Here is a 14,967-nt window from a genome sequence, read left to right as displayed (position 1 = left end):
TAAACTGATGTAGACTATCCTAGAATATTGTAGACTAGACTAGGCTATTGTGGACTATACTAAACTGATGTAGACTATCCTAGAATATTGTAGACTAGACTAGGCTATTGTGGACTATACTAAACTGATGTAGACTATCCTAGAATATTGTAGACTAGACTAGGCTATTGTGGACTATACTAAACTGATGTAGACTATCCTAGAATATTGTAGACTAGACTAGGCTATTGTGGACTATACTAAACTGATGTAGACTATCCTAGAATATTGTAGACTAGGCTATTGTGGACTATACTAAACTGATGTAGACTATCCTAGAATATTGTAGACTAGGCTATTGTGGACTATACTAAACTGATGTAGACTATCCTAGAATATTGTAGACTAGGCTATTGTGGACTATACTAAACTGATGTAGACTATCCTAGAATATTGTAGACTATACTAGGCTATTGTGGACTATACTAAACTGATGTAGACTATCCTAGAATATTGTAGACTATACTAGGCTATTGTGGACTATACTAAACTGATGTAGACTATCCTAGAATATTGTAGACTATACTAGGCTATTGTGGACTATACTAAACTGATGTAGACTATCCTAGAATATTGTAGACTATACTAGGCTATTGTGGACTATACTAAACTGATGTAGACTATACTAGGCTATTGTGGACTATACTAAACTGATGTAGACTATCCTAGAATATTGTAGACTATACTAGGCTATTGTGGACTATACTAAACTGATGTAGACTATACTAGGCTATTGTGGACTATACTAAACTGATGTAGACTATCCTAGAATATTGTAGACTATACTAGGCTATTGTGGACTATACTAAACTGATGTAGACTATCCTAGAATATTGTAGACTAGACTAGGCTATTGTGGACTATACTAAACTGATGTAGACTATCCTAGAATATTGTAGACTAGACTAGGCTATTGTGGACTATACTAAACTGATGTAGACTATCCTAGAATATTGTAGACTAGACTAGGCTATTGTGGACTATACTAAACTGATGTAGACTATCCTAGAATATTGTAGACTATACTAGGCTATTGTGGACTATACAAAACTGATGTAGACTATCCTAGAATATTGTAGACTAGACTAGGCTATTGTGGACTATACTAAACTGATGTAGACTATCCTAGAATATTGTAGACTATACTAGGCTATTGTGGACTATACTAAACTGATGTAGACTATACTAGGCTATTGTGGACTATACTAAACTGATGTAGACTATCCTAGAATATTGTAGACTATACTAGGCTATTGTGGACTATACTAAACTGATGTAGACTATCCTAGAATATTGTAGACTAGACTAGGCTATTGTGGACTATACTAAACTGATATAGACTATCCTAGAATATTGTAGACTAGACTAGGCTATTGTGGACTATACTAAACTGATGTAGACTATCCTAGAATATTGTAGACTAGACTAGGCTATTGTGGACTATACTAAACTGATGTAGACTATCCTAGAATATTGTAGATTAGACTAGGCTATTGTGGACTATACTAAACTAATGTAGACTATCCTAGAATATTGTAGACTAGACTAGGCTATTGTGGACTATACTAAACTGATGTAGACTATCCTAGAATATTGTAGACTAGGCTATTGTGGACTATACTAAACTGATGTAGACTATCCTAGAATATTGTAGACTAGGCTATTGTGGACTATACTAAACTGATGTAGACTTTCCTAGAATATTGTAGACTAGGCTATTGTGGACTATACTAAACTGATGTAGACTATCCTAGAATATTGTAGACTAGGCTATTGTGGACTATACTAAACTGATGTAGACTATCCTAGAATATTGTAGACTAGGCTATTGTGGACTATACTAAACTGATGTAGACTATCCTAGAATATTGTAGATTAGACTAGGCTATTGTGGACTATACTAAACTGATGTAGACTATCCTAGAATATTGTAGACTAGACTAGGCTATTGTGGACTATACTAAACTGATGTAGACTATCCTAGAATATTGTAGACTAGGCTATTGTGGACTATACTAAACTGATGTAGACTATCCTAGAATATTGTAGACTATACTAGGCTATTGTGGACTATACAAAACTGATGTAGACTATCCTAGAATATTGTAGACTAGACTAGGCTATTGTGGACTATACTAAACTGATGTAGACTATCCTAGAATATTGTAGACTATACTAGGCTATTGTGGACTATACTAAACTGATGTAGACTATACTAGGCTATTGTGGACTATACTAAACTGATGTAGACTATCCTAGAATATTGTAGACTATACTAGGCTATTGTGGACTATACTAAACTGATGTAGACTATCCTAGAATATTGTAGACTAGACTAGGCTATTGTGGACTATACTAAACTGATATAGACTATCCTAGAATATTGTAGACTAGACTAGGCTATTGTGGACTATACTAAACTGATGTAGACTATCCTAGAATATTGTAGACTAGACTAGGCTATTGTGGACTATACTAAACTGATGTAGACTATCCTAGAATATTGTAGATTAGACTAGGCTATTGTGGACTATACTAAACTAATGTAGACTATCCTAGAATATTGTAGACTAGACTAGGCTATTGTGGACTATACTAAACTGATGTAGACTATCCTAGAATATTGTAGACTAGGCTATTGTGGACTATACTAAACTGATGTAGACTATCCTAGAATATTGTAGACTAGGCTATTGTGGACTATACTAAACTGATGTAGACTTTCCTAGAATATTGTAGACTAGGCTATTGTGGACTATACTAAACTGATGTAGACTATCCTAGAATATTGTAGACTAGGCTATTGTGGACTATACTAAACTGATGTAGACTATCCTAGAATATTGTAGACTAGGCTATTGTGGACTATACTAAACTGATGTAGACTATCCTAGAATATTGTAGACTAGGCTATTGTGGACTATACTAAACTGATGTAGACTATCATAGAATATTGTAGACTATACTAGGCTATTGTGGACTATACTAAACTGATGTAGACTATCCTAGAATATTGTAGACTATACTAGGCTATTGTGGACTATACTAAACTGATGTAGACTATCCTAGAATATTGTAGACTATACTAGGCTATTGTGGACTATACTAAACTGATGTAGACTATCCTAGAATATTGTAGACTATACTAGGCTATTGTGGACTATACTAAACTGATGGAGACTATACTAGGCTATTGTGGACTATACTAAACTGATGTAGACTATCCTAGAATATTGTAGACTATACTAGGCTATTGTGGACTATACTAGACTATTGTGGACTATACTAGACTATTGTAGACCAGACTAGACTATTGTAGAACATACTAGACTATTGTAGACCATACTAGAATATTGTAGACTATACTAGGCTATTGTGGACTATACTAAACTGATGTAGACTATCCTAGAATATTGTAGACTATACTAGGCTATTGTGGACTATACTAGGCTATTGTGGACTATACTAAACTGATGTAGACTATCCTAGAATATTGTAGACTATACTAGGCTATTGTGGACTATACTAAACTGATGTAGACTATCCTAGAATATTGTGGACTAGACTAGGCTATTGTGGACTATACTAAACTGATGTAGACTATCCTAGAATATTGTAGACTAGAGTAGGCTATTGTGGACTATACTAAACTGATGTAGACTATCCTAGAATATTGTAGACTAGACTAGGCTATTGTGGACTATACTAAACTGATGTAGACTATCCTAGAATATTGTAGACTAGACTAGGCTATTGTGGACTATACTAAACTGATGTAGACTATCCTAGAATATTGTAGACTAGACTAGGCTATTGTGGACTATACTAAACTGATGTAGACTATCCTAGAATATTGTAGACTAGACTAGGCTATTGTGGACTATACTAAACTGATGTAGACTATACTAGGCTATTGTGGACTATACTAAACTGATGTAGACTATCCTAGAATATTGTAGACTATACTAGGCTATTGTGGACTATACTAAACTGATGTAGACTATACTAGAATATTGTAGACTATACTAGGCTATTGTGGACTATACTAAACTGATGTAGACTATCCTAGAATATTGTAGACTATACTAGGCTATTGTGGACTATACTAAACTGATGTAGACTATCCTAAAATATTGTAGACTAGACTAGGCTATTGTGGACTATACTAAACTGATGTAGACTATCCTAGAATATTGTAGACTAGACTAGGCTATTGTGGACTATACTAAACTGATGTAGACTATCCTAGAATATTGTAGACTAGACTAGGCTATTGTGGACTATACTAAACCGATGTAGACTATCCTAGAATATTGTAGATTAGACTAGGCTATTGTGGACTATACTAAACTGATGTAGACTATCCTAGAATATTGTAGACTAGACTAGGCTATTGTGGACTATACTAAACTGATGTAGACTATCCTAGAATATTGTAGACTAGACTAGGCTATTGTGGACTATACTAAACTGATGTAGACTATCCTAGAATATTGTAGACTAGGCTATTGTGGACTATACTAAACTGATGTAGACTATCCTAGAATATTGTAGACTAGGCTATTGTGGACTATACTAAACTGATGTAGACTATCCTAGAATATTGTAGACTAGGCTATTGTGGACTATACTAAACTGATGTAGACTATCCTAGAATATTGTAGACTAGGCTATTGTGGACTATACTAAACTGATGTAGACTATCCTAGAATATTGTAGACTAGGCTATTGTGGACTATACTAAACTGATGTAGACTATCCTAGAATATTGTAGACTATACTAGGCTATTGTGGACTATACTAAACTGATGTAGACTATCCTAGAATATTGTAGACTATACTAGGCTATTGTGGACTATACTAAACTGATGTAGACTATCCTAGAATATTGTAGACTATACTAGGCTATTGTGGACTATACTAAACTGATGTAGACTATCCTAGAATATTGTAGACTATACTAGGCTATTGTGGACTATACTAAACTGATGGAGACTATACTAGGCTATTGTGGACTATACTAAACTGATGTAGACTATCCTAGAATATTGTAGACTATACTAGGCTATTGTGGACTATACTAGACTATTGTGGACTATACTAGACTATTGTAGACCAGACTAGACTATTGTAGAACATACTAGACTATTGTAGACCATACTAGAATATTGTAGACTATACTAGGCTATTGTGGACTATACTAAACTGATGTAGACTATCCTAGAATATTGTAGACTATACTAGGCTATTGTGGACTATACTAAACTGATGTAGACTATCCTAGAATATTGTGGACTAGACTAGGCTATTGTGGACTATACTAAACTGATGTAGACTATCCTAGAATATTGTAGACTAGAGTAGGCTATTGTGGACTATACTAAACTGATGTAGACTCTCCTAGAATATTGTAGACTAGACTAGGCTATTGTGGACTATACTAAACTGATGTAGACTATCCTAGAATATTGTAGACTAGACTAGGCTATTGTGGACTATACTAAACTGATGTAGACTATCCTAGAATATTGTAGACTAGACTAGGCTATTGTGGACTATACTAAACTGATGTAGACTATCCTAGAATATTGTAGACTAGACTAGGCTATTGTGGACTATACTAAACTGATGTAGACTATCCTAGAATATTGTAGACTAGACTAGGCTATTGTGGACTATACTAAACTGATGTAGACTATCCTAGAATATTGTAGACTAGACTAGGCTATTGTGGACTATACTAAACTGATGTAGACTATCCTAGAATATTGTAGACTAGACTAGGCTATTGTGGACTATACTAAACTGATGTAGACTATCCTAGAATATTGTAGACTAGACTAGGCTATTGTGGACTATACTAAACTGATGTAGACTATCCTAGAATATTGTAGACTATACTAGATTGTTGTGGACTATACTAGACTATTGTGGACTATACTAGACTATTGTAGACCAGACTAGACTATTGTAGACCATACTAGACTATTGTAGACCATACTAGAATATTGTAGACTATACTAGGCTATTGTGGACTATACTAAACTGATGTAGACTATCCTAGAATATTGTAGACTATACTAGGCTATTGTGGACTATACTAAACTGATGTAGACTATCCTAGAATATTGTAGACTATATTAGGCTATTGTGGAATATACTAAACTGATGTAGACTATCCTAGAATATTGTAGACTATACTAGGCTATTGTGGACTATACTAAACTGATGTAGACTATCCTAGAATATTGTAGACTATACTAGATTGTTGTGGACTATACTAGACTATTGTGGACTATACTAGACTATTGTAGACCACACTAGACTATTGTAGACCACACTAGACTATTGTAGACCATACTAGACTGTTGTGGACTATACTAGACTGTTTTGGACCATCCTAGCTTATTGTGGACTATATACAGTCTCCTTCCTCCCTTTTTGACTTGTATGGAACTTGCCTGGAGGGGACAGAGCATTATTTCTCATCTCTCTATGAACTAGGTCACAGACTGAGTGGCCTACTCTGTGAATAACAAGGAAGCGGGGAGTGCCTGGCTGACACACAACTACTCCACTACTCCCCTTCCAATAGAGTAATCTTAATGCAATCTGGAGCTCTTGCTTTCCTATATTTATAGTACAGATGTAATTAATTTGATCCCACTGTTGTTGCAGGACATTTTGTGTAGGTTATTCACGTTTTAAAAAGGATTCTAAAGTTTGTAATTTCCACTTTAAAATTTCTGACTTCATTTGCACCAACTAAAAATGTATCAATGCCTACAAAAATGTCCATTCATTATAATCCATGAAATAATTCACATTTCCTGCTGCTGCAGGATTATTTTCCGTTCCGACTGTGAGAAATGGATCAACTGTAAATATACTGAACAAAAATGTAAACGCAACATGTAAAGTGTTGGTCCCATGTTTCATGAGCTGAAATAAAAAGGTCCCAGAAAAGTTCCATATGCACAAAAAGCTTATTTCTCTCAAATTGTGTGCACAAATTTGTTTACATCCCTGTTAGTTAGCATTTCTCCCCTGTCAAGATAATCCATCCACCTGACAGGTGTGGCATATCTAGAAGCTGATTAAACAGCATGATCATTAACATATGTAGTTCTGTCCTTGAGCTGTTCTTGTCTAATGATGTTCTGTATTATGTCATTCTGTATTATGTTTCATCTTTTGTGGGGACCCCAGGAAAAGTAGCTGCTGCTTTTGCAACAGCCTTTTGGGGATCCTAATAAAATTAAAATTAAAAATATATAAAAAAACAGGTGCAACTTGTGCTGGGGATAATAAAAGGCCACTCTAAAATGTGCAGTTCTGTCATACAATACAACGGCACAGATGTCTCAAGTTGAGAGAGCATTCAATTGGCATGCTGACTGCAGGAATGCTGAGGAGTATTTATGTCTGTAATAAAGCTAATAATCCAAGATGGCGTAGCAGTCAGATGTCTTTATCTTGTTGTGTCCCGTGTAGATATCTTTTTTTTTTCTTTGCCTCAATTTCAACATACAGAGCATCAATGTGGTATGGATCTGCTATTTTCTATACTTGAGAAACGGAACCCCCAACATTGCCTGCATCCGTAATGGGTCCGCGGTCAACCCGACCACCCCTCCTCACTGTCAAACGCTCCATAAAACACTTCAGCGAGCAGGCCTTTGTATTTGGCACTGCTGCTTTGTCCTCTGAGAAACAGAGGCTTGTCACAAGGAAAACAACCCATGCTCTCTCCTCCGTCTTCTGAGAGATAGCTTTCACTTACAGTATCTGAAGAGCTCGTCTTCCTCTATCAACACCGCTTCCTTTGCAGATTTCCTTATCGTTAAGTGTCATTAAGTAATAATCTTACTATCAAATGCCCATTTTCATTCCAATTTGCCACAAGCTTTCTAGTGAAGAAAATAGAAGAAAATAGACTGAACATTTTCATCTGGATCTTCGCAACTAGCTAACCGCAATCACGGGTGACTACTCCTGGCTAGCGTTTCCATCCCGGAAGAGGCACGAAGAGGTAAAAACAGACATACCTCCATCGCGACGTCCCCCAAAGGCCCTTCTGCTAACTTGCTAGACCCGATCTGCTAACTGCTAGCTTGCTAGCCCCGGTCTGCTAACTGCTAGCTTGTTAGCCCCGGCCTACTAACTGCTAGCTTATCAGCCCCGGCCTGCTAACTGTCTGAATCGACTTGTCCCCAGCCAGCCAAACCACTCACTGGATCCATATGATCAGTTGGCTACGCATGCTTCTCTCTAATATCAATATGCCTCATCTTTTACTGTCCTGGTTAGTGATTACTGTCTTCTTTCACTGTAGAGCTTCTAGCCCTGCTCAATATGCCTTAACCAACCATGTTGGTACCCTCATAGATATCATAGATATCATCCTAACTAACTCCCCCTCCAAATACACCTCTGCTGTTTTCAATCAAGATCTCAGCAATCACTGCCTCGTTGCCTGCGTCCGTAATTGGTCTGCGGTCAAACGACCACCCCTCATCACTGTCAAACGCTCCCTAAAACACTTCTATGAGAAGGCCTTTCTAATCGACCTGGCCCGGGTATCTTGGAAGGATATTGATCTCATTCCGTCAGTAGAGGATGCCTGGTTATTCTTTAGAAGTGCTTTCCTCACCATCTTAAATAAGCATGCCCCATTCAAAACATTTTGAACCAGGAACAGATGTAGCCCTTGGTTCACTCGGGACCTGACTGCCCTTGACCAGCACAAAAACATCCTGTGGCGTACTGCATTAGCATCGAATAGACCCTGCGATATGCAGATTTTCAGGGAAGTTAGGAAATAATATACACAAGCAGTTAGGAAAGCAAAGGCTAGCGTTTTCAAACAGAAATGTGCATCCTGTAGCACACACTCAAAAAGTTCTGGGACACCTCCTCCCAGCTGCCCACTGCACTGAGGCTAGGAAACACTGTCACCACAAATAAATCCACAATAATTGAGAATTTCAGTAAGCATTTTTCTACGGCTGGCCATGCTTTCCACCTGGCTACCCCTACCCCGGTCAACAGCTCTGCACCCCCCACAGCAACTTGCCCAAGCCTCCCCCATTTCTCATTCACCCAAATCCAGATAGCTGATGTTCTGAAAGAGCTGCAAAATCTGAACCCCTACAAATTAGCTGGGCTAGACAATCTGGACCCCCTCTTTCTATAAATATCCACCGCAATTGTTGCAACCCCTATTACTAGCCTGTTTAACCTCTCTTTTGATTTGATATTTTGTATCGTCTGAGATCCCTCAAGATTGGAAAGCTGCCGTGGTCATCCCCCTCTTCAAAGGGGGAGACACCTTAGACTCAAACTGTTACAGACCTATATCTATCCTACCCTGCCTTTCAAAGGTCTTCGAAAGCCAAGTTAACAAACAGTTCACCGACTATTTCGAATCCCACCGTACCTTCTCCACTTTGCAATCTGTTTTCAGAGATGGTCATGGGTGCACCTCAGCCGTGCTCAAGGTCCTAAACGATATCATAACCGCCATTGAAAAAACACAATACTGTGCAGCTGTATTCATCACCCTGGCCAAGGCTTTCGACTCTGTCAATCACCACATTCTCATCGGCAGACTCAACAGCCTTGGTTTCTGAAATGACTGCCTCGCCTGGTTCACCAACTACTTCTCAGATAGAGTTCAGTGTGTCAAATCGGAGGGCCTGTTGTCCGGACCTCTGACAGTTTCTATGGGGGTGCCACAGGGTTCAATTCTCGGGCCGACTCTTTTCTCTGTAGACATTAATGATGTCGCTCTTGCTGCTGATGATTCTCTGATCCACCTCTACGCAGACGATAACATTCTGTATACTTCTGGCCCTTCTTTGGACACTTAACAAACCTCCAGACGAGCTTCAATGCCATACAATGCTCCTTCCGTAGCCTCCAACTGCTCTTAAATGCTAGTAAAACTAAATGCATGCTCTTCAACCGATCGCTGCCCGCACCTGCCCGACCGTCTAGCATCACTACTCTGGACAGTTCTGACTTAGAATATGTGGACAACTACAAATACCTAGGTGTCTGGTTAGACTGTAAACTCTCCTTCCAGACTCACATTAACCATCTCCAATCCAAAATTAAATCTAGAATCGGCTTCCTATTTTGCAATAAAGTATCCTTCACTCATGCTGCCAAAAACGGACTATCCTACCGATCCTTGACTTTGGCAATGTCATTTACAAAATAGCCTCCAACACTCTACTCAGCAAACTGGATGCAGTCTATCACAGCGCCATCAGTTTTGTCAACAAAGCCCTATATACTACCCACCACTGCGACCTGTATGCTGTCGTTGGCTGGCCCTCACTTCATATTCGTCGCCAAACCCACTGGCTCCAGGTCATCTATAAGTCTTTGCTAGGTAAAGCGCCGCCTTCTCAGCTCACTCTGCTGCCAATGACTGGAACGAATTGCAAAAATTACTGAAGCTGGAGACTCATATCTACCTCACTAACTTTAAGCATCAGCTGTCAGAGCAGCTCACAGATCACTGCAACTGTACATAGCCCATCTGTAAATAGCCCACCCAACTACCTCATCCCCATATTGTTATTTTTTGGTTTTCTTGATCCTTTGCACCCCAGTATCTCTACTTGCACATTCATATTCTGCACATCTGTCACCCCAGTGTTTAATTGCTATATTGTAATTCCTTTGCCACAACGGCCTATTTATTGCCTTACCTCCCTAATCTTACTTCATTTGCACACACTGTATATAGACTTTTCTATTGTGTTATTGACTGTATGTTTGTTTATTCCATGTGTAACTGTGTTGTTGTTTGTGTCGCACTGCTTTGCTTTATCTTGGCCAGGTCGCAGTTGTAAATGAGAACTTGTTCTCAACTGGCCTACCTGGTTAAATAAAGATGAAATAAAATGTTTAAAAAATTTCTGCGCCTCTGTCCAGTCATGTGAAATCCATAGATTAGGGCCTAATGAATGTATTTACATTGACTGATTTCCTTCTATGAACTGGAACTCAGTAAAATCTTGGAATGCATGTTGCGTTTATATTTTTGCTCTGTCATGAGGAAATCAGCACTAGCATTGTTAACATTTTGTGATCTCTGCCTCATTCCTGCCCACTGGGCACAGACATCAATTCAACGTCTATTCAAATCAAACTAAACTGTATTTGTCACATGTGCCGAATACAACAGGTGAAGACCTTACCGTGAAATGCTTACCTACAAGCCCTTAACCAACAATGCAGTTTCATTGAAACAATGTTGATTCAACCAGTGTGTGTGCAGTGGGTGGTTTATGCATCACTCTCCTCAGAAAACTAAAACAATAGGAGTTCCACTGGAAAATAAATTGTATTTTGGCATATTAACACAACAGTTTTCAGAGGCTGCACCGTCCCTGAGAAGGAGTGTGAGGGTCAGGGAAAGAGACAGCGAGTGACTCGACCCAAGTATGTCAGGGCCATAATAATGAATGTTAGTGATGGGATACATTTCTCAAGCATCACATCACTGAATGAGATAGATGCTATCAGGTGTTGGTAGCCTGGCAGGCTATGATGACTAAAAGTGAGCGTGAGCGATTGGGTGCAATCTCTATGCAGTCTCTATGGAAGTGGTGTTTTACCTCGGATGGAAGGCAGCTTGGTTTCACCGTTTCTTCCATCTCTGTGGTCTTCCTGTCCTTCTTCTCCTTCCCCCCTCCTCCTTGTTGTAGTTCTACTGGTCCTGAGACAGACAGATTCTGGTTCTCCACCCCGAACACCTGAGTATTAAGGTAATAAAGAGCTACATGACTTTTCACTGTAGTCTATTCTACTCAATAGACAAAGGTGGCTGATATTGGACCAACATGAGGGCCAGAGACAATTAAAGCACTGCCCCATACATCCACACAAGGCCAGTGCCATGGTAACAGCACGAGAAAGAACACACATTACAGCCATGTAAAGAAAACTGAGAGCAGTGTGCCAATTAGTGTGTCAGCTAATTATAGGAATTACCATAATCACACTTCTAGTTCAGAGAAGACTACCCAGTCTATGCTCTGAATAAAACTGACAACCAATTGTTTTATTTAACTAGGCAAGTCAGTTAAGAACAAACTCTTATTTAAAATGACGGCCTAGGAACAGTTGTCAACTGCCTTGTTCAGGGGCAGAACAACAGACTTTTACCTTGTCAGCTCGGGGATTCAATCTAGCAACCTTTCGGTTAGTGGCCCAATGCTCTAACCACTAGGCTATCTGCCACCAATGCCCCCCACCAACCCACTCCCCTCTTCATCCATGCCCCAAATACCATACTTTATGTCCCATATACATGTTTAATGAGTGAAAAAAGTACATATCAGGGCAACATGTTTAAAACAATTTTATTTGGGGTAATCTTAAGCCCAAACTCAGCAGTAAACTCTCCTCTACTTCCGAGACTCTCCCTTCTAGAAATCTTTTCATTCAGCATGAGAAAGCACGCAGGCAGCTGTTACATGAGCAAATAATGGAGAGAGCTCTATGGTGAGCCTCAAAATGTTAAATTTGCTCTATAGAGGTATGTAACATGGCATGCTGTGATCAGACTGAGCACTACACTCTTAGAAAAATCTTTTGATTCCAGGTAGAACCCTTTTGGGTTTTATGTAGTACCCTCTGTGGAAAGGGTTCTACATGTAACCCAAAAGGGTTCTTCAAAGGGGTACAGTCCCAAAATGTTTTCAAGATATTGGACTTTCAAAAAGATAATTGTAACTTGCCACATAACCATGATGACACAAAATGCATCATATGATGAAACACGCGTGATGATGTGGCAAGTTATAATTTACTTTTTGAAAGTCATATATCTTGACAACTTGATTGCTGACATTTTGGGACTATCAGCAGTGGACTAATGAAAAAAATACAAAAATATATTATTCCTTTAAAGGATTTATGAGTCGTATGTGGTTTTAATAGTGTTTTTTTATGATGGCAGCTGTTACGCTGGATTGTGCCAGGCAAGTTATACACACTACACTCTTAGAAAAATGGGTTCCAAAAGAGTTCTTTGATTGTACAATAGCCCTTTTTGGTTCTATGTAGAACCCTCTGTGGAAAGGGTTCTACATGGAACCAAAAATGGTTCTTCAAAGGGTTCTCCTATGGGGACAGCTGAAGAACCCTTTAAGGTTCTAGATAGCACCTTTTTTCCCTAAGAGTGTATGATAGCCCACTCTCTTAATGTGTATGGCTGTTCATATGAGCTAATCCTAATAAGAACAGAGAGACTTGAGAGAAATAGACCTCCATCTCAGGGCGAGATGTACCATTTCCTAATACTAACAGTGACATTTCTTTATTTCTATACTATTGAAAATTAGAGTATTAGTGAAAGTGCCCGATCAAGAACTTCAGTGCACCAAAGTTTGAAAGGAATTTTAGATTCTATATTGTACAAGGTAAATATTTTAAATAGTCTCGTAATGACCACATTGTTGGAAATGAAATACATTACAAAATGAAATCCAATGTCCCTTTACCCATGGGTCACAGAGGACTAGAGGACATAGTCAAATGCTTTTCATTCGGAAAATAGCAATGTAATAAATCAATGTGACGACAGATCATTACAGCTCAAAAGCTCAGCATGCTTAGTGGACGCTATTTATGGCGGATATTTCAGAAAACTATAGAAAAATAGCATGCCCTTTGAATGCCCCGTTCAATAAAGTTAATTCAATTACGTTAATTCAAGACACGGAGAACTTGGTCATTCATACTTTCAAACCAAGTCAGCTTTCCTACATGCAATTCAGATAATATAAAAATAAAATGAAATTTGTATTGCTTCCGATTTTCACAGCAACCCAACCCACAATGATATATCCCTGAGCTGAGTGTGAATATACATCAGAAAGCTGACCTTGTCTATCATGCGCCTGGCCTCCTCCTCCTCAGGGTTGCCGTTCTCCAACTCGATGGTGTAGGTTCCCTTATCGCTCTGGTCATCCTCCTGCTCCCTGTCCCCCTGGGACCGAGGGTTCCTCAGACCCTCCTCACTGGGGCTGGGCTCAGTGGTCTGGTGGCCTGTACTGACTGAGCTCCTCCCCATGCTGTGGTCCTCAGACCTCTGCTTCATCAGAACTCGGGCGGCAGTGGGGGCTCCCGCTATCAGGGCCGCTGATAACGGGGCCTTACTGAAGTCTGTGGTCATGGTGGAAGGGGCCTTAGAGTGGGAGGGGGGGGTGGGGCAAAGAGCATCCCTGGCCGCACCCCCAAGCAGCGGTGCAGTCTGGGAGAAGGAGTAGGAGCGTCGCTTGCGGGGGTTATCATCGTTGTAGAATTCGATCATGAAGGTAGTCCTGTTGCCGGTAGTCCGACCCCACTGACCTCCTTGTCCTCCCTGTGCCGACCTCAGCCTCTCCTCCAGAGCCAGCCTCCGGCTGCCGAAGCGCAGGCCAATCCCGTTCTCAGAGTCACTCTGGGTACCGTCCTCATGCTTGCTGCCTGGGAGAACCAAGACAGGAGGAGAGCACAGACCTGAGTTACTGCACTTACAGGAAACACACAACCTATAACATCTAACCTCTGACCTTTCAACTGCTAATCATGACCTAGAGAAAGAAAGGACAGATAGTCCTCTATGATGGAATCTAATGTCTCCAGACTTCACACAGCCACAGTACTACTAGCCCTGCCTCCCTGTGGGCAGAGGGGGAGAGAGGAGGGGGTTGGAGGGTGGAGCAGGAGCAGGAAGGGAGGAGGGAGGGAAAGCAGGGGCTCAGGAAGTAGCATGCAGTCAGACGTGACAGTGGTGGGTTCAGAGACAGAATATCACCAGACCACTCTGGAAACAGAGGCCTTTCATGCAGCAGCAGACAAACAATCTGTTAGGAGCCTCACAGCGCTGCATGTCTCTGAGTGTCTAGAGCTGGCTGGCCCCGG

The 14,967-nt window shown here is 39.8% G+C and overlaps 1 protein-coding gene across 1 annotated transcript in view; it reads right to left on the bottom strand.

Moving 5' to 3' along the window:
- The window catches only part of LOC120046808 (centrosomal protein of 170 kDa-like), a 72,515-nt gene that overhangs the window by 21,009 nt on the left and 36,539 nt on the right, over positions 1–14,967 (bottom strand). The window contains exons 8-9 of the mRNA XM_038992323.1: positions 13,946–14,529; positions 11,673–11,810 (exon numbers count right to left, since the gene is read on the bottom strand). Of these exons, the coding sequence (XP_038848251.1) occupies positions 11,673–11,810; positions 13,946–14,529 (722 nt within the window). The remainder of the gene's footprint in view (positions 1–11,672; positions 11,811–13,945; positions 14,530–14,967) is intronic.

This window comes from Salvelinus namaycush, chromosome 4 (genome assembly GCF_016432855.1).
Source record: "Salvelinus namaycush isolate Seneca chromosome 4, SaNama_1.0, whole genome shotgun sequence".
Lineage (NCBI taxonomy): Eukaryota > Metazoa > Chordata > Actinopteri > Salmoniformes > Salmonidae > Salvelinus > Salvelinus namaycush.
This window is presented reverse-complemented; position numbering and strand designations above follow the sequence as displayed.